The following is a 27404-nucleotide window of genomic DNA, read 5'->3' as shown; positions in this document are numbered from 1 at the left end:
TTTATCAACACTGTGTGACTTTCAAAATTTTCTGGCAGGCCAGGAATCCATAACCAGAACTCATTCCCTTAACAGCACAATTATTTGGATTAATTGTATTAAAAAACTTAATTTAGAAGGATTTGGGAATGTTTTTACAAGGTTTAGGAAGAATTTCATTAGGATTACATGATCAGTAACTTTCAGTGTACTTAACTGTTTGCATTAACTCTCTAGGCAACCATGAAACAGATCAGTCATCTGCTGCTTATTAATTCTTATCCAAGATTTTGTTACCATAAAGGGAATGTCTTTGTAGTTCATTGTATACTTCAACCAGCCAGAATTAAAAAACTGTGCCTTAATGAGAATCTCAGTGCTGACATGGTTCTTCTGACTGTTGGATCTGTTGGATTTAGAAGAGCAGGGTGCACTTGTCTTCTGCATATTTCTGTTGTCTTGTGTATTCCATTCAGAGAAATTGAACATTAGTATGTGGCTTAACATGACATTTCAGTTAAGTTAGTCTGGTTTTGCCACATGATAATATTTCTTGCCAACATCTTTTTTTTTTTCTTTTTTTTTTTTCAAAGCTCTGTTAATTGCAAACTTAACAAATGTATTTAAACTGTGTGCTAGTGTTTAGTGTTCTAAGGACAACACATTAATCCAAGGGAGAAAATGCACGTAAAACAAAGAGTTTGAGCAATTAGATGTTGGTAGCTCTACTCTTGCAAATTGACCACATTGGTTTTATGTCGAATGTCCTGAGCCATGAACTGGTACAACAAGGCATGGAATCAGGGCTTTTGTGCGAGTTCTAGAAAATGGAAACAAACAAATAAAAAGGATGTGTATGCTTTTCATAATTCTGGGAAACCTGAAATTTTAAAAATAAACATACTTTTGATTTGATTGTCTAATGAGATCATAACTGCAGTACTGTGCCAACTATGTCAGTAACAATATGAGTGTCCGGTTGTGAGCACACTGTTCTACTATATGCTAACATCTGAATGTAAATATTGCAAATGCACAAACAAATCAAGAAATGTCACCCGAGAATGCCCCTGGGAAACTTAAAGAGGCAGCTGTGCACACAACTATAATAACAGGGGATAAATTTATGAGCGTATGTAGATTTACTCAATTTCTGTTGCAAAAATAGATTTTACCTTTCACCGCAGGTGACTTGCTGTTATTTGCTACATCTATTATCATAGTACAATAGAATGATTTCATGATTTCATTGATGGAACAGCAGACAGGAAGTATAAAATGGTCAAATATTAAACTTATACTCTCATGGGATTTATATGCTTGTTTGTTCTTGAAATTTGCACATTCAATTTCTTGTTGGAGATATTATTTCTCATGGCCATTGGATTTTTCAAAGTCAAAATAAAGTGTAAACAACTGTTGATGAAATTACCTGCCAAAAAATGTTATATTCTAGCAAAGAACCCTGACATAAATTAAACAAAAGCTTTTATTTTGTATGCAATCCATCAGCCTCCTTTTAAAACTTGACAAAATACGTTCCCCATAGTCTGAATATCTTGGAACTGCAAAGCTGAAACTGAATGGCAGCAATTGAGATTTCCTGTCTCAAGGAACTACTGTTATAAAGGCAGCTAAGATTATTCTGCCTAGAACTTTGTAAAACAGAAGCGTTTATGTATTTCTCTCTTGACTGCACTACTACATCATTTTAAAAAAAACTGTGTCAGCAATAATTTTCTTCAATTACTGTTGCTCTTTCAGCTGCTGTTATTGAGGTACTTGCACTTCACACTGTGGGACAAAACCAATGCTCAGCATTTAGCATTTGTCTGAAACCATGAAACTGTCAGACTGGTATCTCCTCCTGTGCTGTTACTGCTCCTCTTTGTTTCAAATGCATTCTTAAATGCTTTTCTTAAAGTAAAGAAACTCCCAAATGTTTATCAACCATCACCAAACACTTTAACATAAGGCTCACCAACATTTTGTACAAAACTTGAGTTCAACCTTTTGTGAATTAAAGTGCATGCAATAGTTGAGTTACTGTAGAATCTCTAGTTAAAATTCTCTTGTGTACGTGAGTGGAAAAAGGGATAGAGAACCTTATTAAATGGTTAGTGTCAGAACTGCAGATGCACCTGCAAAATTAGATGTGGAATTGAAAACCTAACCTAACATGTTGCACCAGCCATCCTCTGAAAAATATCCAGTTATAAACTCCCTTATCACAAAACATATTATATTTGATAACCAAATAACAGGAACTGTTAGTATATTTTTAAGGTGCTTAAATGTGACTACAGAAACCAGAGTTAGTGATTTCTAGCTGCCTTGGAAGAACAGTAAGGCAGGACTCAAGGGCATGGAACGGGATTACATATAGTAGCATTTTCTAACTTTACTAGCACATCTGAAATCATACTTTTATTTCAGTGAACATAGTAACTTTAACCTCATTTAGTCACATCCTTCCAGGGGAGAAGAAAAACAAACAAACAAAAAAACCTTATCCTCTTAGGAATTAGACACATTTTATTCAAAGCCTGTGCCTTTATAACAAATTGGATGTGGACTGTTTATATAAGAAATCATAGTCACTGAAAAACAAATGTGAGTGTGCCTCATGAGGAGGATGTTAGGGGGTGGCACCTAACAGCCTACCTTCTGGCACAAGTCCCTGCAGAATTTCCTAAAGCTTGTGGAGTTTATTACATTCATGCTTACGATTTCTTGCAAACGCAGCAGAGAAAAGAACAATTTCTATGTGTAAACAGACACGGGCTGGCTGCAAATCCTATTAAATATTGACTCTCTTAGGGCCGAAATTAACTTCCAATTGTGCACTGAGTCTTACGGTAAGATGTACTTGCAGGGCAGTGGCAGAGAATAAAAGGAAGCCTGTGACAACTAACTGGGTATTCAAAGCCACTACAAGTTCACGCTTAAGAGCAAAACAAATAAGAGATACCGTGTTTTCTCTGAAGGCTCTCACGACACAAAGCCTTTCGTTTAACGTTCTTAGGGCGTTTTGCTCCCATCTGGGGTCGTGATAACAGGGACTATCTCTTTTACTCTCGCCGAGGGGCCGGGACCGCTCGATGGTAACGGCCCGGCCCAGCCCAGCAGCACCGCCCCCGAGCTGAGCGGGAGATTCGAAGGGAAGAGGCGGCGGCAGCGGGGCGTTCGGCGGCCATGGTGGAGGGCCCGTGCCTCGCCCTGTTCGCACAGCGGCTGCGGGCCCGCGTGCGCCGCGGCCAGGCCGTGCGCGGGGCGCGGGGCGGCGCTGCGCCAGCCGGGGCGGTGAGGGCCGGGTTTGGGTTTGGGTTTGGGTTTGGGTTTGGGAGTCCTCTGGGAGGCCGCGGTCAAGCTCAGGAGCGGGGTGTGCAGAGGTTGAACGGCTGTGTGTGTGGTGTTAAGGGATTTACTTGCATGTCAATAACCATTTGGGTTTTTAGCATCATATTAATTAGACCAGCTATTCAAATAAATAAAGGCTGTGGTATCTGCTTTCAGTACAGGCTGTGTAATTTCTCCACTGTTTTTTATCTTTTTTGCTGGCAGCATAAACTAATGCAACAGTATAAAACTCTGCTGGGGCTTTGTGAGACTTTCTGGTAGCAAGCTCATATCAATGAGCAGGTCTAGCTAGCGAGCTGTGACAATCCTGTGTCTGGTTTTGATTATGGAGGCGGTCAGGTGTTTTGGTTTTCATTTATTTATTTATTTATTTTCTCAGCTGAGTGAAATTGTGTCACTCAAGTCCTAGGTAAGTGTACTAGATATCCCCAGACAAAAAGTTAGGGACTGCCCCTCCAACACCCTTTGCGGTGTAAAAAAATTTATTAAGGATTAAGGCTGAATAAAATAATAATTAAAGGAACGTAAGAAAGAATGTGGTTCAAGATACATCTGTTTAAGATATGCCATCAACAGATTGGGCCTGATAGCTTCGTATCCCTCAGGACTAAGCTTTTTAAAATTAGGGAGTTACTCTTACACTTTCATAGGAAAATTTAGTGGCTTTCATTGTTTATAACTTAGTACAGCAGAAGTCAGCTCAGGGTTGACTTTATTCATCAGCAAATGACCATCACAAAGCTCTTGTGCATTTCAGATCTCAAAAGCAGCTGTTAACCGTAGCCTAAGACTAGACCACTGCTGAGGACTGTAGTATTTAAGAGCATCCACACTACAATGAGCATGAGGGCTTGCCTGATAATGAAGTGGCATGAATTTAACTTAGAATATTTTGAAAATCAGGTTTGTTTTCCATTCCTGTCACTTCTTACTCTGGTTTAGTTGAAACAAACCTGAGTGCTTAAATCCAAAAGAAACCTTGTTGCATACAGACTTCCTGTATTACTTTTATTGGAAGGAGTGAACAGTTTATGCAAGAAGGAAATTTTTGCTTTCTTATTTTTATAACGGGCAAAGTAAATGACACTGGTGTTATGCAAAAAATACTTTTATTTTTTCCTCAATCACTTAATAACTGAAAAACCCTCTGAATATAATTTCAGGGTAATAACAAAGTGGGGGATTATTTTGAAAGTAGCTTTGAAATTTCACTAATCAGTTCAAGCCTTGCTGATTTGCTGGAGTTGCTTTCATATATGCTTATGCTGCAATTAAGCATTGTTACTGAAGCTTTGATACTTGCATCTGTCCCTTGCAGTTAGGGCTGCAATGACCATGGGTATACTGTTTGCAGGTTTCATCGGGGGCTGAAAGGGATCTTTCAGAGACCTCGAGCTGCTACTCAGAGGGACCCTGACACATTGAGAAAAATGGGCTGGCAGAAACTTGTGAAGTTCAGCATTTGCAGGACTTGCAAACTCCTCCACCTGAAGCAGAATAATGCTGTGCAATGGCAGGGGCATGGGTGCTGCTCAGGTGGAAAATGGCTCAGTGGGGTTACTACTGTGCCCTTCTGGGGAAGGGAAGAGGGCCAGCTACCGCTGGACTGTGTTAACAGTGTAGCCAGGCAGCTGAGAAGGGTGATTCTGTACCTCTCTCTGCTCAGCACCTCTGAAGATGCATCTGGATTACTGTGTCCAGTTTTCAACTCCCCAGTACAAAAAAATGGTAACGTACTAGAGATAGGCCTAGCAGACTGAAACGTGATGCGTTAGGAGAGGCTGATGGAACTGGGTCTTTATTGCTCTCTTTGGCTGTTTGTAAAGGAAGGTGTGGAGGCAGAGCTAGGCCATTGTCGGAAGTGGATGATAGGATGAGAGGCAACCGATACAGGCTACAACAGGAGAAATCCTGATTAGATGTTACGAAAACTTTTCTACCATGACAGTAGCCAAGCCCTGGAACAAGAGCCCGGAGAGAGGAGAAACCCCATCCCCAGAGATGCTCAGAAGTTGACTGAACCAGGCCCAGGACTGCCTGATCCAAGTCAGTCCTGCTTTGGGCAGGTGATTTGGACCAGATAACCTGTAGAGGTCTCTTATTATAATTGTAATGAAGCTTCATGTGCTATGCAAGAAAAGATCATTGCTTCAATCACACAATTGTCATCTTCTCTTCTAGTAGTGTCCTGCTTGTTGTTCATCATCTGAGATTAGACTTTCAGCTGTTAGGAAGAGAGAAGCATCTCTGTGGGCTCAGTGGAGGTTATTCTGTAATATGCAATGTGAAACTCTGAAAGCATATAAGTAGCATGGCTAGAAATTCTGGCAAGAGGTATTTGGAGAAGGATGGAGCCTTGCAAATGGCAGAAAGTTGGCACTGACAATTGTTTAATGTTCAAATTATACCCATTAGTTTATATCAGCTGGAAACTCTATTTTTGAATTCATGACTCGAAGGAAAAGGTATTAATTTAATTTAATTAAAAAAAAAAAAATTTTAAAAAAAGAAAAGAACGAGCTAAGTTACAGCCTTAGTAATAGTGACTGTATGCTTCCTTGGTAGACACTCTCATTGGTTTTGATAGACATGGTTAAGGAGAAAAAGGTTGATGTTGTCTAAATTGGAAAACTAGTTCATATAGCTACTTGCTGAATGCATACTGATGCTGGTATCAAAGTATTATAAATTCTGTTTTAATCTTTATGCATATGTACTCATTTTCAGACTGCCGTGAGTGAGGAGAGAGCCTCTGTTCATAATTTCCTAACTGGACATGTTTACAGGGGTGTGGAAACATTGGGAAAGGAACTTTTTATGTATTTTGATCAGAAAGCTTTGAGGTAAGAGGCAAGAAAAATGTTTTCTATGTATTTGAACTGTTCGTTTTCATGTTTTTTGTTGTTGTTATTGTTCATGCTATTGTCAGTTCCAGATATTTGGAAGTTAGTGTTATTAGTGTTGTTTAAAGACCTCCAGGGATGGTGACTCAACCACTTCCCTGGGCAGCCCATTCCAATGCCTAACAACCCTTTCGGTAAAGAAGTTTTTCCTAATATCCAACCTAAACCTTCCCTGGCGCAACTTTAGCCCATTTCCCCTCGTCCTGTCACCAGGCACGTGGGAGAATAGACCAACACCCATCTCGCTACAGCCTCCTTTAAGGTACCTGTAGAGAGCGATGAGGTCTCCCCTGAGCCTCCTCTTCTCCAGACTGAACAATCCCAGCTCCCTCAGCCGCTCCTCGTAAGACTTGTTCTCCAGACCCCTCACCAGCTTCGTTGCCCTTCTCTGGACTCTCTCGAGCACCTCCATGTCCTTCTTGTAGCGAGGGGCCCAAATGTTTCAGATAATTTACTGCTTTATTCTTAGTCTAAGATTGCATGTAGAGGTATCTGAAAAGGACAACTGTTCCTTGAAATGCTTTGTTTCAATTAGGAAACGTAATTCTATTTTTTCTAAATCTTTAAATAAGAAAACAGTCTTTTCTGCATTCAATGTAGTCATTGTCACCTAGTGACTGTTCTTGAACAAAAGTGCTGAGTCATGACTTTTCTTCATTTAAAACTGATAAGTAGTATCAACCTTAAATCACCTTAAAATTCTGTGATATAATGCTTTGCTAGTGACACTGCTGTTATAGAAGAGAGATGGAATTGAAAATGCTTGGCTGCTGGTACAACAGTTTTACAGTGATTGCACACTGGATAAAGGCAGTGACATTAGAAGTTACCAGGGATGATGTGTAGACAAACCTTTGGTGGCAGGGGGCTGCTGTTAATCAGGTATAGTGCTATATGCCTATTTCTTTTAGTGTTAGAGGAATGCAACTTAGGGACTTGCATGTATATAAGCAAAGTAAACACGTGGCTTTAATAGTAATTAATACTAAATGCTTTAGCAACTAATGCTAAAAAAGTGCAATGAAAGAAAAAAGTGATAAAAGTTGTATACCATAGAACAAAACCAGAAGCCCCAAATCTGATATGCGATCCTGTGAAAAGTCTCTAGGAACAAAAGAGAAGTCTACAAACCATGAAAGTAGCCCAAACTCCATAGCTGTTTATATAGGAGTCTTTAATCTCTTAATAAAAAGGTTGGCATAGTAGTTACCACAGTATATCAGAAGACTCTTCACTCAAAGTTAATTCTTGAGGATATTATACATAGGTCCTCACGATTTAAGAAACTGCTGTTGTTGTATACATGGCTTCTTACTGCAATTTTAAGATGTTTATATTTCCTAGTTTTTAATTAAAACAGTGTTGGGAGGCATGGGGGGTAGGATGTAATGAAAGGGGAAATATAGGGATTTACCAAAGATGCCTGAAAGTTCAGTGCAAAAGGTTGGGATATCTCCTGGGAATTGACCTGGGCATCACCTAGCTAAATGTTAATGCAGAGAAACAAAACATCCCCAATATTTTTGTTTGAGAGATATATACCAGTGGTCTTTCCCTGGTCAACTTCCAGTAATGTAGTTTAGAAAAGAGGTTTAATATGTGAACAGACGTTTTAATAAAATACCTAAAATGCCTCAAACTTTCTGTTAACAAAAAGATACTACAAAAAAGGCTGGTCTGGGTTTCAGGGGTGGTATTTGTTTTTTAAATTGTAACTTAAAGTAAGATTAGAGATGATTGTACTAAAGATGACAGTTGACATGAATCACTAGCATAGCGTCACCCTTTTCTTGTGGAACAGCAAGTTTCTAGTCTTATAAGCACTTACCAGTGCTTATGACTGTATTACATGTATTACAAATTAATTGCATAAGCAAAGGAGTAAATTATCAAAAAGTGTTTTTTATTGTACAAACTGAATTACAGTATAAGGGGGAAAAAAGGCTATTACTCTAAGAAATGTAAGCAAGCATTTTGCATAAGTTATCTTCAAAGAGAAAGAAAAAGTGGCTAAGTTCTAGTATGGAAAATATGATCTTCTAGCCCTCAAAGTTATTAAATAATTATTAAGCTTCCTTGTCAATGCAGTAATATACCATACTTTGTGAAAAAACAGAATCATAAAATGGTTGGGGTTGGAAGGGACCTTAAACATCATCTAATTCCAACCCCCCTGCCATGAGCAGGGGCATATCCTTTGATTCTCTTTTGATAATAAATTTAAGTTTCATCAATTCATCATTTAAATTAACTCTAGAATTGTATTAAGAAATCTTTTTAGTTGCATTGATTATTTGATTGGAAATGTTGTAAAAGTTATGTACAGGAAAGGTGTCCTCTACATGGGAGACAGAAATTGCCTGTTATCTGGTAGTTAAGATGTTTGTTCTGTTGTTTTAAAAATGTATGTTGAGCATCTGAAACCAAGTAGTTGAGGGGAGTTAGAGGAAGGCTTCAGAAATTGCATCTAAGATTGTCTGTCAGGATTGTTCTGGGAGAGGAAGTAAGGAATAGGCCTTCAGAGGATGTATTCTTCATTAAAGTAAACTCAAATATAGGACACTATTGTCATGGGGGTTACCGCGACGCAGATTGTGTGTCTGTACAGTTTCTCAACATAATAAAACCAGTTTTTCTCATCTGCCGAGATTTCCTGTGAAAACGTGGTAGGTGATGCTGAAACGTTTGTCAGACAAACCTAGGTAGCATATCTTGTGAAAGGTGGGGCCATGAAAGGTAATTAACTCATATTGTGCTGTTGGGTTTTCTCAAGTGGGGAATGGCTGTCTGGTGGAAGAAGGTAACTTGGTCATGAAATTGTTTTATACAGTTTGGCTACTGCTTGCCTGACTTGCAGATGAGGCTGCTTCTGAGTTATTGCCACGTTAATGGGTAGCAATTAGTCAATGAGGGAAGTCCAGGATGCTTGCAATCCACAGTGGGCAACTATTTAGGAGTACAAATAATGACTGAGGAGAAATCAGTATTTCTACTTTTTGATGCCCATTTAAACAAGGTCATCAAATCTCTGAAGAAAGTCATGTCAAGTTTTTAGGAAAAAGTAGATTTTTTTTTTCTAACTTTGCCTTGAAAGTCACTTAAAAAAGAAATAAATCAAAGCTAAAAAAAAATTGTGATACTAGTGAGTTGTGCTGGAGAGGCCTGCATGGATTGCAAGGTTTGCTAAGGAAATGAAAATTATGTGAGAGAGTTTGTACTGGGCTTAGTTTCTGTAGTGTGCTATTAACATATATTTGGAGTCATAACTGATTTGGAAAAGCTTCTGAAAATTGATAATGTATCTATATTTTTGTATAACTGAAAACAAATGAAAATGTTCTTAGGAAAGGGATCATAATTACTGACCACAAATCCCTGAAAGGAAAGACATCCACTCTCTTGACTGGGAATTACGTCTTGGCACATAGAATGTGATAATGTGAATTGTCAGTGTTCTTCTTACATTTCCTTGTAATATATTGACTGTGTTGCTATTTAACTCTTTTTAGGGAAAAAATGGTTTAAGCCTTATGATATTGTGTAACACTAATTCTAAAAACTTACCTTTTTACTTTAAAACAACAGGGTTTTTTTTGCTACTAGCTGTCATTTAATGATAGATCTTAAGTTTAACTAGTGTTTTTTCCTATTAGTAATTCTTTTGCCCGATTTCAGCATATCAAAGATAATGAAACACAGAGTAAAATCTTGTAAATTTCTTAATGTAAATGTGTAGCAATGATCATGAATTATTTTTCTGGTCATGAACTGACAGGTCACTATAGCAGCTAACAGTACTGACTTTTTAACATTTCTTTTAAGCAAAGTTTGGTTAATGGAACCACCAGCTATTAAGGTGAATGCTGTTTTTTTAAAAGGAACTTTCTGTAAATTTTAGTTTATTCCCATTTGGTAGCAGGATGCAAGAGTTTGGTTTAATCTTTTTTTGACTAGTTAATCTTGTGAAGTACTGTTCATGGCACTTCAGAACGGGAAGTGGCTAACAAACAAAACCAGCTGAAATATGTATATTAACTGATTTCCAAGAAGAGAGCTCTGGACACAGGTTTTTGAAAACTAAAGGAAATTAATGAATAGATACTATGAGGATGTTACATAAAGAATTGGCTTTAGACTATGCTTACTAAAATATTTCCTTAACCTGACTGTAAGAACTTAAAATGCCCATCCTTCCTGATGTGTGACAAGGAGACATTAAAAGGACATATGCTCTGATGTTCAGTTTGTTTTGTCATGTGAGTAGTTTCATCTGTTAAATCTTCTTTGTAGCTACAAAATATTGCACCTTTTATGATATACAGCGTCTAATCTAAGAAGTAGAGACAGGACGTGAATGTACCAGGTAAATTTGTAATAAATGAAATTTATGGGATTACAGTCAAACTTGTCCTTTGCTCAAGTATACTAGTTCCCAGCAGAAAATATTATAAAATGTAAGACTTCTTAAAGCATTAGTGATCTGTAAAAGAAATCCTTGAAAGTGTCTGTTCCACTCCTTTGCCATCTGTGCATTTTTCAGTTTGCTTATTAATTTTTAATTGACCTGCAGTCTTTGCCTTGGTTGTAGGTTAAAAAAATTAAAATTAAAAGAAAAAATCAGAAAACAGCATATGGCAGATGTTAATTGCATTGTTTATGGCATTATTGGAAGTAGCTTCGATATAATGTAGTGTTGGCAGAGAAAGGACTGAAATCTTTGCTTTCACACCGGATGACTTCTGCATGATTTAGCAGTATATTGTCTGAAGCAGTCTTATTTCTTTCAGTTTCCCTGAGGACTTAAGAACCTATGGAAAGCTAGCATGTTGGATGGAAAAAAAATGCTAAGTGCAATACATCAGAAAAGTGTGTTAACAATCACTTTTGATTTTTGCATAATGAATTATGAAGACCACTTGAAAACTGCTATGTTTTGGAGTGTTTCTAATTTAGGGATGGGACAGTTCTTCTCTGGAGACTGAACACTATGCAAACAAGCAATTTGTTGCCATGTTACTCTTAATGACCAGAATTTATGTACATGCTTACTGACTTTGTTAGGTCAGAATAGTTCATAAATTAAATAAATAAATAGACTAGTCTAATGCTTGGAAACATTTTTAAGATTAAATACCCATAAGAGCTCTCTTTCTTTCCAAGGATTCACTTTGGTATGAATGGTTCCATGCGCATTAATCCTGATGGAAGCAAAGACAGAAATGGTGCATTACCAGTTTTGGAGATACAGCTTACTGAAGATACTATTTGTTTTCTTGGGGTGACAACAGAATATAGGTAAAGTGAAAACTAACTAATTTAACAAACAAACAAACAAAAAAACCCGCACAGCTTGGTTTAAATGTATAACATTCTTTTAAGAATGTAGTAGAAAAATCACACAATGTTAAGTGTTTGGATGAATGCTGTCACAGATACACAGAAATAAATTAAAACATTCTAAACACACCATGTTTATTTTTATGGAAATCTAAATTTGTTGGTTTTGTACCAGAGTTTACATACAGTTAAAGTAGTTCAATACCGTGGCCTCATTAGGTAGTCTTGAGACTGAGAATGAAACTTGGATTTAATTCAGTCCTCTTATCTGAATGCTGAACCCCATCACTCCTTCAATTTCCACTTAAGTCTAACTTTCTTAGTAAGAATAAGGACCTGTGACAATTACTGGTTTCAAACTTTTATGGCCCAAGGGTTGTGTTTTATTTTTTTCTTCTTGAAAGTAAGTTGATATAGTTTTACTAATTAACATGATGTAGATGCATTTGTCCATCAGCACGTACTTTCTGCTGCTACTAAAAATAACATAGCAAGCTTGATTTTTAAAGCATTTAGACTCCTGGGTGAAAAGGGACATGTAAATTCAAGTAATATATATATATATATATATATATATATATATATATATAACTTGAATTATATATTATAATTATATAAATATAATATATAATTATATATTGAATTATATATATATATGTAAATTTAATATTATGAAACTTATAAGCCTTTGCCACTGTTTGTTCTTCAGTTTGATTGTACTTAACCTGATAAAATCAGGGTTTAAGGAATTATATCTTCAATTGTCATGTTGAAACTATTGAACCCATGTAGCCATACAGTTCATTATGGTTGATGTCCAAACACATGATTCCAATGTTGGAAGTAGTTTTAAAGCAAGGACCTTACAACTAGTTTCTGAGCTAATATGAAGAAAATAGGAATGATTTCTTGTATATCGCTTGCAAGTTCTGTGCATGTATCATTGAGCTGCTTTGTGAGGGAGGGGTTAATATCATTTCTGTGCCTCTTCCTGTGACTGGTATTTTCACATTTTGTGTTATCTGTGTATACTATTCTATTATACTTTCATATGTTGTTTTAAAAACTGTACTGATATGTTAGCATACAACTAAAATAAATGAATATATATATATATATATATATATATAAAAATATATAAAAGTTTATTTTTCTCTTCCAGAAATGCAGCAGAGAGTGAGCAGAAAGTGAGAATGATGGAGAGCTTGGATGTCTGCTCTCCAAAGTTTAGCTTCTTAAGAGCAGAAAGTGAGATTAAGCAGCAGAAAACCCGCATGTTGTGTGATGTGTTACTGGATCAAACAGTATTACCTGGAGTGGGAAATATCATAAAAAATGAAGCACTATTTGACAGTGGTCTTCATCCAGCTGTTAAAGTAGGTGGACTGTACCAAGATTGTTCTTAATGACACCCAAGTATTAGGAATGTAAATACACATTTATATAATGTTTTGTCATCTTCCTTTGTTTTCTCACCTATCATTTCTTAAGTTATTCCAAGGCACTGAAATTCCAGTTTTATCATTATAACTGGAGATACTTGTCATGTCTTTCCTTCGAACCTGTTGCAGTTGCTCCTGTCTCCTAAGTTGGACATACTTGTTGAGGCCATGCCTTCAGTCCTACAGCTTGAAACTTCTTTTCTGGGGAGTTCATTTAACTTTCAAATCCTGACCTTGTCTGGCATCATGTTGTGCTGCCTTTCAATTGACAGCCCATAAATAAAGTGAAGAATGCTCAGGTTTACTTTGCTCGGTTACTACCCAAAATAGTATGTGGTATAGTTGTTTGTCTCCTCCACTTACTTTCCTGCTAGCTGGCATAGAGTGCTTTTCTGCCATTGTTTACCATACTTTTTTGGTAAAAATCCTCAAACATGCATGTTGAAAACAAGTCTGATGTTAGCAAAACAGACTGAGATTATATAGAATGTAAAGGAAAGCAGGTGAAAATAGTGAGAGTTTTGTTATATGTAATATTTCTGAAAGTTCTTCATAGGATCAGTCTGGATTTTATTCTTTCCTAGAGCTGTATGATGACATCCATGGACATGATGACTATCCATCTGAAGTGAGTGGATATTCATCTAGGTCTGAGGAGGCTCATTGGTGCATTCTCAGCTGTTTATAAGTTCTGATATTCAAGTATTCCTATAAAAATGAGTCTTGGGTCTTGATTTCTCAAATCAAGATGTTACTCAAAAATTGCATAGATTCTACATTTGATTCATCTGAATTAAAATTTTATGTCAATAGGAGCTGCAGCTTACTTGTGTACCCAATAGTCAAAGTAAGAATAACAGGATGGGAATCTCACTTTTGTTGTTGAACGTATTAATTAAAACAAGAAATGAACCATGGAACTGTCCTCCTTAACCTTATTGATGCTTGGTTTCTGTGGAATATGAATGCAAGTTCTACTGAAACTACGGAGGCATCTGTTAATTAAGTTTCTCTAGCGTATCTTGTTTCCAACCCGTTTTTAATAACATCTGGAATGTTATCTAGTCCAGTGTCTGTCTTAAAGCATGACCAACTTTTGAGGTAAATCAGATTGCTTAGGGTCTTATCCAGAAGAGTTTAAAAATAAAAATGCATCGGGTGACATTTCAAAGCCCCTCTGGACAAACTGTTTCAGTGCTTAATTCATCCCTAGATACTAATCAAAGTGCATTAGTATGTATCTGCAATTTGAGATGGCACAGGAAATTAAAATATGACTTAAAATTGGAGTTCATAACAGAAATATGGTTGATACATCTCTTTAACTGTGATGCCTCTGTCTCCAGCGTTCTTCCTGAAGATCTCTCACAAGGAAGAGTTTCTGATGATAGGCAGGTTTCATAAAATCCACAGGGAAATTAAAAGGTAATTAAGAGTGTTTAACTCCATATGATTCCTGTGATCAGGAACTATTAGGTCAATAAAAGATCAACCACTGAAATTTTTAGTCAATGTTTTGCATGGTTGAGGCAAAGTACATTGTTTGCTATTCACAGAATGAGTTTATATAGTGTAGAATGTGACTAATATTTTACTGATTTTTTAAAAATATATATATATGCAAATTACATAAATTATGTATATATAAAATGTGAAGTCAAAGAACTCATCATAATAGGATGCAATGCAATTCCACATCAACTGAAGGTGTTTGGAGTGCCCGGTGTTATACATCTTTCTACTGTTGTCGCTTAACAATATTGTGAAAATCATGCCTGTCTTATTTACAGGTTTGCCAACTGACAGATGAGCAGATACATCACTTGGTGAAAATGACACGTGACTTTACTCTGCTTTTTTATAAGGTATGGACACCCATTCCTGAGAAACCTCCAAAACTTGACTCCAGCATGTCAACTGTATTTGATCCTCTAGTGGAAACTGTAAAAAGATGCAACAAAACAAGTGTTTCAGTGAATAGGAGTCTTGTTTTAAATGTTCTTTTAATTGCAGATTGTCAAATGATGAAAGGTAGAGTCTCTAGACTGTAAGAATGTGCAGAATGTTGGCCCAGTTGCAGCAAGAAGACATACGTGTTGCCAGAGGGCCAGTTCAGCACAGTTTTGCTTTACATGGGCTGTAACGTCACTCTGAGCGTGTCAGAATTCATGCAGGTTAAGCATATGCTTATAAGGTGAGATAAGGTCACTCTTCAAACTGGGAGCTAGAGGTCATCCCAGGGAAGTATGAAGATAATTCAGTTTATGCAGCTTTTATGAAACTTGAAAGTATATCAATTTGAGTAAATAGGTTGTGAATTCTAACTGAAGCAACCTTTTTGGCTGCTGAAGTGAAATAAACTCAAGGTTTTCCCTACTGCCATAACTCTTCAACAGGATTTCATTTCTTCCCCTGTAAACCCTATAATTTCTGGTTGCTCTTTATCTTTCCAAAAGAGAAAGAGAGAAGTAGACCTAATTCTTGCATGTATTTTTTTTTGTTTCTTTTTGTTTCTTTTTTTTTTTCTTTAAGCTGCATGCAGAGAAATGAACAACAACTGTGTAATGATTGTTTCTCATATTTTTCATGAAAGGCAAGGAGCTAGTGTTGACAGAAACTTGTTTTTTTGGTAGGCTACGAGGAAAGCACTTAACATCTTAACATCTAATACAGTCTTTCACAGAGGTTAAAAATGTAGTTTGTTTAATAGCCTACCTAAATTTCTGCTTTACCCCAACACACTGAAGAGTAGTGTTTAGTCTGTTGGCTAGGGGAAATCTTTTCATTTTCCATTCTTGACTGGTAAAGAGATAAGCAAACAGGTTGGCATCTACTTATAATACTAGAAGACTTGAATGTGTCACAGGATTTTAGACTGACAATAAACAAACAATTTGAACTTCTTGTAGCTCAGTTTACCTATCTTATAATTTCATAACCTGTACCTACTACTATTCACCAGTCAAGTGCTTTTAAAGGATGAGATAATCCCCCAAAGCCTCTTCAAGATAAAAGCATAATGAAAACAGGTTAAGAATAGTAGTGCTTGATCATTTTTTGTATAATGTTCTTATACTGTAATTGTTGTAGTAATCATACCATGTTATTATATGTAGTGTTAACACCTTACAGGTAAAAAGATCTTGGGATCTTGTTTTTGTAATAAGCTGTTGCTTATGTCTATTTTTCAAATAACAAATGGGATGAAACTACTAATAAGAAACTAACGTAAATGTTAAGGAGAAATCTACAAAAAAGCAAACTGCTTGTGAATATTCATGCCATACATCCGTAATTCCTTCTGATTGAATTACTGGATTGCATAGTCAAAAGCAGAAGCAGTTCTCGTTCACTGAGGCTGATCAATATGGGTACAGCAGAAGCAAATATGCTGTGCTCAGACACCTGTATTTTGAGGAAACTCCAAGAGTCTTTGTCTTATGGAGGGAGAGATACTGAACCCTGCCAGAGCTGGGCTGGTGTTAGTCCAGCTGTGGTTGTGTTTGAGCTGTGCTTGAGAATGTGCAGTTGTGGTGCAGAAACTCATGTGGCTCTGCAGAGCCGGCTGCAGCTCTGCTGGGCTGCTGTTTTTTTTTGTTGTTGTTTGTTTTTCTGCCAGTTTTAGCAGGAATATGTCTATGCTTACTCCACATGAATTGTCTCCTAAAAATGTGCCTGCTCGTCAGCCCTCTGGGAGCTCATTAGGTCATTGCCCTTTGGTCTTGTACTATACTGACTTTAATATGACTTTCTGCCAGACCCAGAGGCGCTTGCCATAGTGCCAAGCAGCTTTTCACCAGCGGTTTTGGTCACCAGTGTGACCAGCGCCAAGATGAAGCTGGGCACCTTTACTGGGCTCAAGCCGATTCCTACAGAATCTCTGGAATACTTCTGCGTTGCACAGTTCTTCAGGTCAATCTGCCTTCCCAAAATCTAGATTGTAGTATCAACAGGACTGAGTTGGCTCTGTGGTAGGGATATTTTTGTTTCTTTTGTTTTTGTTTTTCTGTGCTGCATTGATTGGAGCTCATGAGCTCTCCAAAAACACTCCCGCAGGTGCCTGGTCAAAGAAGACTGATGCTGAATCAGATTTAGCTGATCCATCTGAATTCAAGGGAACCCTAGCATATAACTGCCTATGCCATGCTACTATATGTTTTGTGATTTTTTTTTTCTGTCTATTATTCCAACATGTGGAAAATTCCAGATCCTGTTATGCCAGATTTAATGTCAATTATTTCCATAAAAGATGAGATACAGGCAATCGCTGTTATGAGCTTGCCTTCAATATTTTTGTTCAGTCATTAAGCGATTGGTTTACATAGGTGCTTTTTTATTATTATTTTAGTTTCAGATGAACTGTAGAAAGGCTGACATAATTTATGTTGGGTCTGTAACTTGGGTTTTAAATGTTCCATTTTCAGTGCCGCAAAACTGGATCTCCACTCTACAAACACTACAAAGTATACAGGTGCCGAAGTTGCAGTCAGTGCAATGGGAAAATCACTGTGTGTAGTTTAGGAGAGAACAACAGGATGACTTACTTCTGCTCTCGATGTCAAAAGGCTGATCCCCAGCTTGTCAATGTTAGGTATGAGGTAACTTTATAACACTTAAGCATTGATGCCTCAAAGTGCTGTTATGGTAACAGTGGATAGCAAATAAAATGGATGCATGCAAACCAATGTCCATTTTATATCTAAATTCACTTGTGTTTATGAAAGAAAAATGTTTTGGCCACTGTTATTTTTAAATGGTTAAATCCTTGATTAGAATACTTCTTTCAAAAGCCCCTTCTCTTATGAACTAGCTGGTGCTCTAATCAAATATGGAGATCATAAAAACAACTCAGAGTACTCAGAATTACTCACTGCTTCTGGAGAAATTGCCCCCTGTTGTTGCTGTTATAATAGGCTTGGATATTTACACATAAAAGAGTTGAATGGCTTAAGGAAGGTAGGAATTTTTGTGTCCCTTCCTTTTCATAGGAAGGCCTCTTCAGTCCAGGAATATCTAGACAACTGTGCATCAATGCAGTTTTTTTTCTGGCTGTAGAGTTACACTGAGGAAAACTAAAAAAGTAAATTCAGAGTGCAGCAAATACTGTAGAGCTTAGGACTTTTCTTCCTCCTTATCAGTTTTGGAAAGCTTTTACTACAGGTTTGCCACAGAGACTTTCAATTCCACACAAATTGTGCTAGCAGCAGCCTTCTTCCTTTTATTTTAGAAAAGCACAAAATGTATTTGATGTCACGGAGGGGCAAAAGGTAAAAGTTTCAAAAGCACCTTGATTGAAGACTCTTCCACACCTAAGTTGTTCTTGAAAATGTTCATCTGAGGCCTCAGAATCTTGCCTGATCTCTGATGAGAGGCACTGATCTCTGATGAGAGGCACTACTTCAGTTTAAAAACTGTCTTCATTAGTGTGTGTGTGTGTGTGTGTGTATATGTATATATTTAGATAAGATTTACAGAACACACAAAACTCTCTCTGCCACCCCCACTCTGTCTTCTTTCAAGATTCAGATGGTTGATGGGATTTTGCTTAGAGCTTAAAAATCATCTCTCAGTACAGATCAAACATTCAAAATTCCAGCTTGGAAGATAAATATTTCACATGCTGATAACCCCAATCTGCTGTCTTTTCTGAAAGTTTTAATGAGAAATCTTTTTGCAGAATGGTAGGAAGGTGGCAATGTTCCATTGACTCAGATAACTAGAAAATGATGCAGGGGAAAAAATATCTTTTTCTCTCCGTATTAGAACAAGTAGGGGTTTTCTGAAAACAAACAAACCATGGTGTACTTCAATCATAGATGTGGTAATGGTAGCTGCAAAATGAAAGATGTTTCTAATGCTGTCCTCATCCTAATGGTCAGATCACTGTTCTACTGCTCTGTTTTCTATTATGCAGTAACTATTACCACATAAAAGTACATTTAGCTTTCAGGTGGCTTATCTGTCATTTCAAGCTTTTCACCTTTGAAGGCTAAAAGGAGGCCCTGAGATCAAACTGACTTGCTACAGTTCATAAACAGTAGAATTTAACTCAGTTGTTCCTGGGTCAAGTCCAGTAGCTTTATGATTTTGCTCAACTGAGAAAAATGAAGAAAGCACCCATTATAAGCTACTTCATCAAATTCAAATGTACCTTGAATATTTAAAATACACTGTTTTCCTATATTTCATCAAACCCAAAAAGGAGGAATGAGAATTATACTGCAAAAAAAGACATACTGAATATATTCAGTCTGGTGATGCATTTTTGATAGCTGAGTAGTAGAAATGATTTAATTATGTAAAAACATCCAGTTTTAATACTTCCAGTTCAGCTGTTTTGTTATCTAGCCCCCCAGTATTTTGCTGAATGGTACTGTGTCTATTCTAACTCGACAGCATAGTATCTCTGGTATGTTAACAGTTCTTATTAGCCTCCATATCTTTCCTGTTGTGGAAGAACTGTGTTAGATAGCAGATATCTATACTGTTGAGCAAAACATACCATAGAAATCTGGCCTGTTAAGGAAAGTGATGATTACAGAATAAATGGTAAGACCAAGGAATGTCACAATTCACATAAATGTTACTGAACTGATAAGCTCATGTTATATTTAACATGCTAACAATGTTTGAATAGTATGACAAAATTAGTCCTTGGTAGCATGCAGTGACTGTGAAAGAGTAACTATGACTCTAAATAAATGTACCAACAGAGGGGTTTACAGGAAATTTACAGGAAAATAACTACAGATCAAGTTTATAGAAGTATTTGCAGTACAACTTTAGCTCATCAATTAAAGCAAGGATGTTTGTGAACTCTGATGAGAAGAAAAGAGCACAAAAAAGACAGAAAATTCTTAAATTTGAACAGGCTCCTAAGTGTTTAAAAAAGTAAATCACAAAATGGTGTCACAAAAGAAAGACTTTCTAACTTTTAAGGTTTTCAATTTTGTTGACTGTTAACAATAACAAAGTGCCCTAACGGGTGCCATTTAAGCAAGAGCCAAAATGTTTGTTAGATAGTGTGGCTGTCTGTAGTTCAGCTTCTGAACAGTTCTCATTCAGTAACGTATTTGTTAGTAAGCATTCTGTACAAGGGATGGTGGGAGTGTACTGAAACAGTTGTCCTTTTTTGCCAAATTCTTGCTGCCCTACTTGAAAATGGTAAGGAATTTGAGAGAGGCTGGACATTGTGCTGTAGTGTATCAGTTCATTACTAACCTTCTGTCCGTATCAGATTGAATATTTTTATTTGTATTACTTCTACAGCATTGGAAAGATTTGCCCTTTAGGTAAAGAAAAAATCAAACACTTATCATGACATGCTGTCCAAGCTATGATAGGCAGGTATAACACTGTACTACTCATTCTCTAGCCCCATGCTTTCCTGCGCATAGTGGTGTAAGGTAATTTGTAGAGGAAACGTCACAAAGGACTAACATCATTCTTCTGTTTCACAGCAAACTGCCAGCTAGAAATAGCCTAATTGGCTGGGCATATGGCAGGGGGTCATGTTCTAATGAACACGTAGCTCAGAAATGTGAAGAAGAGTGGACGTGTATGTGCTGTACCCTAATAAACAAGCCTTCTGCTGAAGTTTGTGATGCCTGTTTGACTTCAAGGCCTGAAGGTATTGAAAGGTTGTCTAGAGCCTGTACTGGGGAGTGGGGAGAAAGGAGGGTTGTGGGTTTGGTGCAGATTTTCGAACTACAGAACAGTAGAAGTGCCTTGGTGTGAATTGTATTTATGTAACTTGAGCTAACTTAAAGTCAGATTTGGTGAAAATCTTACACAGAAAATCATGGAAACTGTCTTGTCTTCAACCCTGAAAGCGTCTTGCCTTCCAGCTTTGTATGCAGGTGGCGATTCTATAGACAAGCCTCCAGGGTAATCCTTTGTTATTGCTGGGGCAAGGAGTGAGACAAAATACCACGCTTTAAACTCTTATTAAAATCATTAGAAGTTGGCAGTAGATGTCTGACAGAGAAATCATCAGGGGGCAGAAAAGTAATTATCATTCTTCCATGAGAACAAAAACAGTAGGGGACTATATATGTTGGTACCCTTTCCAAAGGAATGTTTGGGTTCTCAGGGGCTATTTTTTTTTCCTCTGAGTACAGAATAAAGATGATTCTGGACTTAACTGCATTTATTGTTTATACCCTGGAGCTTTAGTGCTACTCTCTAGACCTGTGGGTGAGCAGAAGCAGCTGTGAATGAGACCTAGAAAGGGACATGAGGATGGAATGAGTAACATGCCAACTTCTGTCCAGATTTCTATATGGGAATTTAGGTGCTAAGAAGGGATAAGAGGGGTAACGGACAGACTTTCCACCTGTTTTCTGTCTGAAGAGGAGCTCTGTATTCTTTCACTTCAAGTATGTGCTATTACTGCAAGTAGGTCTGAATTTTGAAGATCCGTTGGATTTAGTGTAATACAGTTACAACAATTCCTTTTTTATTATTTATTTAGTAACTTATTTTTGCATTGCAGGAGTGGTATTTGAGACTTTTTAACATAGTTTTTCTTACCTCTCTTTTCAGACGTTGAGATTTCTCTACCTTTGATTTTTTTGGCTTTTCTGTTGTTTCTAAAATTAGTTATTGTCAGTAGAAATGCCTGAATTTGAGGACAGAATTTGTCATATGTAAAGTTTGCTGTTGGCTGTCCAGCCAAAATAATTCATTCTGTTGACAAAGATAACTATTTACCATTACATCTCAATTTCTTTGATCCTTTTCTAAGTACAAGGCCAAACTCCTTTCTTAAACAGTCTGATTCACTGAAACCAATATGTTTCATTGTGTGCAGCAGCGGCAAAATAAAAAACATCTGGGGACAGGTAGTATTCACAGTAAATTCTAGGGATTATTACTTTGTTTCTGAATGAGAATGCCTTTGGTACTAGAGAGTGTGCCACCGTGTATACCTTATCTACCCATTTTTCTTCTGGTTAATTCCCTCGTTTGCATGGATGGAGGGAAGACGTACAGAGATGCTCCCTGGAGACGGTAGAAAAGAAAGTAGTCTATTCTTGAACACTGTGGCTTCACAGTTACCTAAAAAAGATTCCACACAGGAACTCCATGTTTTTCTTTTCACCCATTTTGAGGAAAGATTACAGTAATATATTAATCCTAGTTTGTTTGATGATGATTGCCCATGGTGCAGGCTTCTGATTCAATGAAGAAACTTACTGTTCAGGTCAGGAAACAAATGCAAAATATATGTCTGAACTTCTTGCTTCTGAAGCCTCTTACAATGAGGGATCAAGAAGTTTGAATCTGCATTGTGTTTGGAAAGGATAGGAACTGTGAAAGCAGTAGAAAACCAAACAAATTAATATTCCTTTTATGTCAATTGTAAAACAACACTTAAAAAGGGATGATGTATTGATGTTAGAGCTACCATACTCTGCAATCTCCCACTGGAATTATAAGGGTTTATTTTGAAAAATCTAAATATTTTAATTGCAGTTTCTGTGCTAAATTCCACTTTGTATAGTTAATTGTCTCATAGCTTTCATGTACAGATTACTCTTCACTTCTGATCCTATTCAGACAATAGTAATGTTATCTTGAAGCGTATGTTGTACATGACTCCAAAAGTAAATGAGCTTTTGTATTGAAAGAAATTTGGTTCTACAGCTAATCTATGACAGGTTTTGAGATCTTTCAAGATGGCATAGTAAATTTACTCTTTCATTCCCCATATGAGTTATAAGTACAGGTAATAAATACAATTTATTATTCTACACAGATGGCTTATAACTAGTAACTTATTTTTCTCTAGTCCTAAAGACACAGAACGCTGGAGATTCTACAGCCTTTAACATAAACCTCATGAAGTACCCTTGTAATGAATTTGGAAAACGAAGCACAGAAATAAAGATCAATAGGAGAGCTGCATTTGGAACTACAACTCTTGTCTTAACAGATCTTGGTAACAAAGTAGTTTTGAAAAATGATAACCAAATATCTGATGGATGCTCTGAGTGTGCTGGTCCAAAAAGCAATTGTGATCAGATCCACAATAATGTCTACCAGTCAGGAAGAAGCATGGACAAACACAGCTCAACAAATGTAACTGCTGTGGCTTCACCTTCCTATCAGGAACCATTCTCTCTGAAACCCATAAAGAAAAAGCAGAAAACTCATCATGTACCTTCTGTTCACCAATATGACGTAGCAAGCGGGTAGGTATTCTAAAATGTGAACAAGTCTTTTTATAATCCCATAAACTATCTCTATCCCTGAAGATGAATGGAACATTGTGTTGTAAGGTTCACACACTGTGGTCTTTGGATTTCTGCCAGAGGTAACTTACTCGTGAGTAACTAAAACTACTATGATTTCAAAAGCACTGAAAGACCTAGGCTGTTGTTGAAGTCCTGGTTTTGGCATCTGGCCAGTACTGCTGTTAATTACTGAGTTCATAGTTCAGATATTCCCATGGAACAAAATAGTTTAGCTCTAATAGGTAAACTAGTACAGTTCTACCCAAGGAGTTGTGCAGTCGCTGCTTGCCTTAGCACTGTAGTTGCTGTTTGCTTGGAGAGGTCTTGAAGTCCTTGTGAAAGATGACAAATATGTAAACTGATGTCCCTTTCTAAAGTACTTTATTAGACAGCTGATTATCCTTTCCATCTTGATTGTTAACTTGTTTCCCCTGTCTAAAGACAAGAATCTTTTTGCTTTCATTATTTGCAAAAACAATTATACCCAGTATGTTTGTTAATTGCAACCTAAAATGAAACGGGTCTGTGATGGAAAGGAAGACTACTAAAATGTGTAAGCTATCTAAAAGTTAAGTTAGAGGCACTGAAGATGAATTTGCTATCTCATTTAAAATGTGTGAATTGTCATACCATAAGGAAAGTAAGTGAATGATATATTCTAACTAAAGCTATTTGTCAGCTAGCAATTTTCAACGTTTTTCCATGATACAAGCTTCTGTTCAAGGTAGCTTGATGAACCTCCCATCTCTTTTTTTAATGTTCCTCCCCATCCTATATATATAATTACTTCAACGCTTCACCCATCCCAAAATTTTAGCTACACAGCCCTATTCAGGCACATTCTCACATTTCTCTTAACTAGGGAACCCATTAGGATTGTCAAGGAAAACTTGGGCAGACATACACAGCTGCAATGGGAGTAAAAGGTAGATGTCACTTGTGGTTGTAAATAATGCAGGGTGAATGTGAAAGATATTCATGTTATGCTACAAAATTATTGGTCATGTGTCTGTTCTGAAATACAGAAGTTATTTCTTGCATTGTTGAGGCACCAGTTTTGAAACAGGATCCTGCTAGCTAGCAAAGTCAGGGTGTATGAATATATGTTCTCCTTGCTGCCTCAGTAGAGGACTAGAGAGGATGTAGGTGGGATAAATGAGAATAAGAGGGAGTGCAAAGAAGAAATTAGACATCATCAATCACAATAACAGGTGCTAACTAGTTCCTACCAGTCACCAACTTAAACATTAAAAAAAAAAAATTATACTGGAGAATGGTTTTTTAAGGGGTGGGGATCCATGTTTTAATGAGGTATTAGACAAAAACTTTGATGTTCACAGGACTGTAGTCTTCCAGACATAGCGAACATACAATTTCTAAGTTGAAGCTTAACAAGAATGAAAAGAATTAATTAGTTGTTTGTTTTCCCTGTGATTTCATCACTGTTTTTCTGCTCCATAAATATATTAGACACATTTATGGAGTATAATCTTCTTTTTCATGTTACCATTTTTAAATAAAGCCTTGTATATTGCATTCAGATAATCTCTATCTCAATCGTGATGGAGGAAGAAACTTGATCCCATTCAGAGAACAATATTGCACCTCCTCAGCTGGATTACTTCCTGTCAGAATATGATTTGGAGCACTGAAGTAACTTTTTAGTAAAGAGGGTAGGAAAATTCTGCATTATTCACAAGTTATATTGTAATCTGTCATTACAGCAAACCTCAAGTTAATACAACAGATAATAATTGTATGATAAGGATGGGCCATCCTCATTGCAGTAAACACAGCCGCCTCTGCAGCCTCAGAGTTGTGAGAAAGGATGGAGAAAACAAAGGCAGGCAGTTTTACACCTGTCCTCTACCCATGGAAACTCGGTGTGACTATTTTCAAGTAAGTATAAGACTTCAGGACCTGTATTCTATTAAGTAAGCTTGCTCACTGTTTTTTGCTTAATTCAAACACTTGTTCATGCAGCCAGCTCAACCTAATACTTGCGAACAGATATGATCCATTGAAAGCCTGAGGTCGTTGTAAATAGTTCTGCACACTGAATTGAAACTAAGAGCATAATCATAGTTTTATTTCAATTACTCCTCTTACAGCTGTGGAGGTACCTGTTTGTGCAAATATTCTTAATCTGCTTCAATGTGATGTGAGACAGATTCATAGTAGAAATGGTGGTACTTGTAAAACTCATTTAGTTCAGTATCTTGCTTGAAGTAAGACTGATGCAAACTCTAGATCTGGACATCAGCCATGTCTCTGTCTAGCCAAAATCTTGAAAGCCTCTATAGATACACATGCTATATTCTGTCTGGACAACTGTTTCCACCATTGCACAGTCATAGCTTCAAGTGGTAGCCACAGCTCCTTGCTGTGAATGTGTGTAACTGGATGGTAGAATCATAGAACCGTTTGGGTTGGAAGGGACCTTAAAGATCACCCAGTTCTGACCCCCCTGCCATGGGCAGAGATGCCTCCCATTAGAGCAGGTTGCTCAAAGCCCCATCCAGCCTGGCCTTGAACACTTCCAGGGATGGGGCATCCACAGCTTCTCTGGGCAACTTTTTCCAGTGCCTCACTACCCTCAAAGTAAAGAATGTTCTCCTTATATCTAAATTAAAACTACCCTCTTTTGGTTTAAAGCCATTGCCCCTTGTCCTGTCACTATACTCCCTGACAAGGAGTCCCTTCCCCAGCTTTTCTGTAGGCCCCCTTTAGGTACTGGAAGGATGCTATTAAGTCTCCCCCAAGCCTTCTCTTCTCCAGGCTGAACAACACCAACTCCCTCAGCCTGTCTTCATAGGAGAGGTGCTCCAGCCCCTTGATCATCCTCGTGTTCCTCCTCTGGACTTGTTCTAATACTTCCATGTCCTTGTGCTGGGGGCCCCAGAGCTGAATGCAGTACTCCACATGGGGTCTCACAAGAGACCTGCCAACAGGTAGATAACAGATGAATTCAAGGCAGTAATGACTATCATGCCTTAATTTGAAGAAAACTCTGCATTAACATCAAGTAAACTTAGAAAGCTTGTTACAATATTTAACAGCAGTTAAAATGCATGCAGTTACACTTAATGTTGAAAAAAAAAACACAAAAAAACTAAAGTCACTGATCACAGAAGAGATCAAACCATATTAAGTACCAGGAGTTTTTGCTAAGGCCTCCCCTGTAGATCTATCTCCATTGCTAATTTTAAAATACAAAACTCACAGCCATTCCATACACTATAACTGTGTCTAAAAACTGTTTCTTTTTGCAGTGGGCAGACCTGCATTTTCCCCTTTGTAACCATGGCAAGCGCTGTGTTATGAAGACAGTGCTGAAGATTGGTCCCAATAATGGAAAGAACTTTTTTGTTTGCCCTTTTGGGAAGGAAAAACAGTGCAGCTTTTTCCAGTGGGCAAAAAATGAGTCAGGTATGCAGGTTATTCCTTAATGCTGATGTTTTAGTTACCAGTTCCTCAGGATGTCTTAAGTGTGTACAGCTTTCCTAACCATTTCTGTTTTGTTGTTAGTTTTGTTTGGTTTTCCTTGTTCATGGGTTAATTACTAAAAACAGCTCCCATAACAGAATGTAACAGTTTAAAAAAAAAAACAGATTGGGAAAGAGCAGTTGTAAACAGTTAATTTTAAAATTTAAATAAAATTAAACACTGCTTGTATGTTACATACTATTTTGGAATAAATATCTTGCAATATATTGTGATATACTGTGTTATATTTCCAGTCAAATAATTGAACTGTTCTATTCTTTCATATAAATGTCGCTTCATTGTCAGCACTGCGAACTTTCAAGTGTATGGAATGGGTAACTTAAAATAAATTCATATTTTAAATTGGTAACTTTTTTATAAATGTAAACGTGTATTTAATAAGTCAATAAAATTTACTACTTTAATACAGTTTCATGCTTCACTTCCTCAGAGCTCAAAATGAAACAGCAACTGACTGTATACTTCAAATTTTACTGTAGTTGAATTTGACCTTGTTGGATGTGGAAAACAGACAAAAACTGCCCCACAATTAGTAATATGACTCCACAGATTTCTTACTTACACATTTTGCCATAACATTTGATTCTGGCTACTATTATTTTTTTTTTCCCTAATCCATATAAAATGTGTAATAAAGC

At 37.1% G+C, this 27404-nt stretch overlaps 1 protein-coding gene across 1 annotated transcript; it reads left to right on the top strand.

The window, feature by feature from the left end:
• Positions 1-3137: 3137 nt before the first annotated feature.
• NEIL3 (nei like DNA glycosylase 3) lies at positions 3138-27173 on the top strand. Its single transcript, XM_035557898.2, has 10 exons — positions 3138-3282; positions 6067-6182; positions 11403-11537; positions 12742-12955; positions 14812-14886; positions 17446-17612; positions 20482-20651; positions 22815-23217; positions 24984-25158; positions 26532-27173. Exons 1-10 carry the CDS (start codon positions 3175-3177, stop codon positions 26706-26708), a joined length of 1740 nt encoding a protein of 579 aa, XP_035413791.1. The 5' UTR covers positions 3138-3174; the 3' UTR covers positions 26709-27173.
• Positions 27174-27404: the final 231 nt, after the last annotated feature.

Source organism: Cygnus atratus, chromosome 4, assembly GCF_013377495.2.
Source record: "Cygnus atratus isolate AKBS03 ecotype Queensland, Australia chromosome 4, CAtr_DNAZoo_HiC_assembly, whole genome shotgun sequence".
Lineage (NCBI taxonomy): Eukaryota > Metazoa > Chordata > Aves > Anseriformes > Anatidae > Cygnus > Cygnus atratus.
This window is presented reverse-complemented; position numbering and strand designations above follow the sequence as displayed.

Bases quoted from the DNA above. Each gene is read 5' to 3' on its own strand.
- NEIL3 (XM_035557898.2), top strand. From the start codon at position 3,175: ATGGTGGAGGGCCCGTGCCTCGCCCTGTTCGCACAGCGGCTGCGGGCC. The intron at 11,538-12,741 runs GTAAAGTGAAAA...TTTCTCTTCCAG, and splicing joins GGGGTGACAACAGAATATAG to AAATGCAGCAGAGAGTGAGC. The intron at 20,652-22,814 runs GTATTGAAAGGT...ATTTTTCTCTAG, and splicing joins TTTGACTTCAAGGCCTGAAG to TCCTAAAGACACAGAACGCT.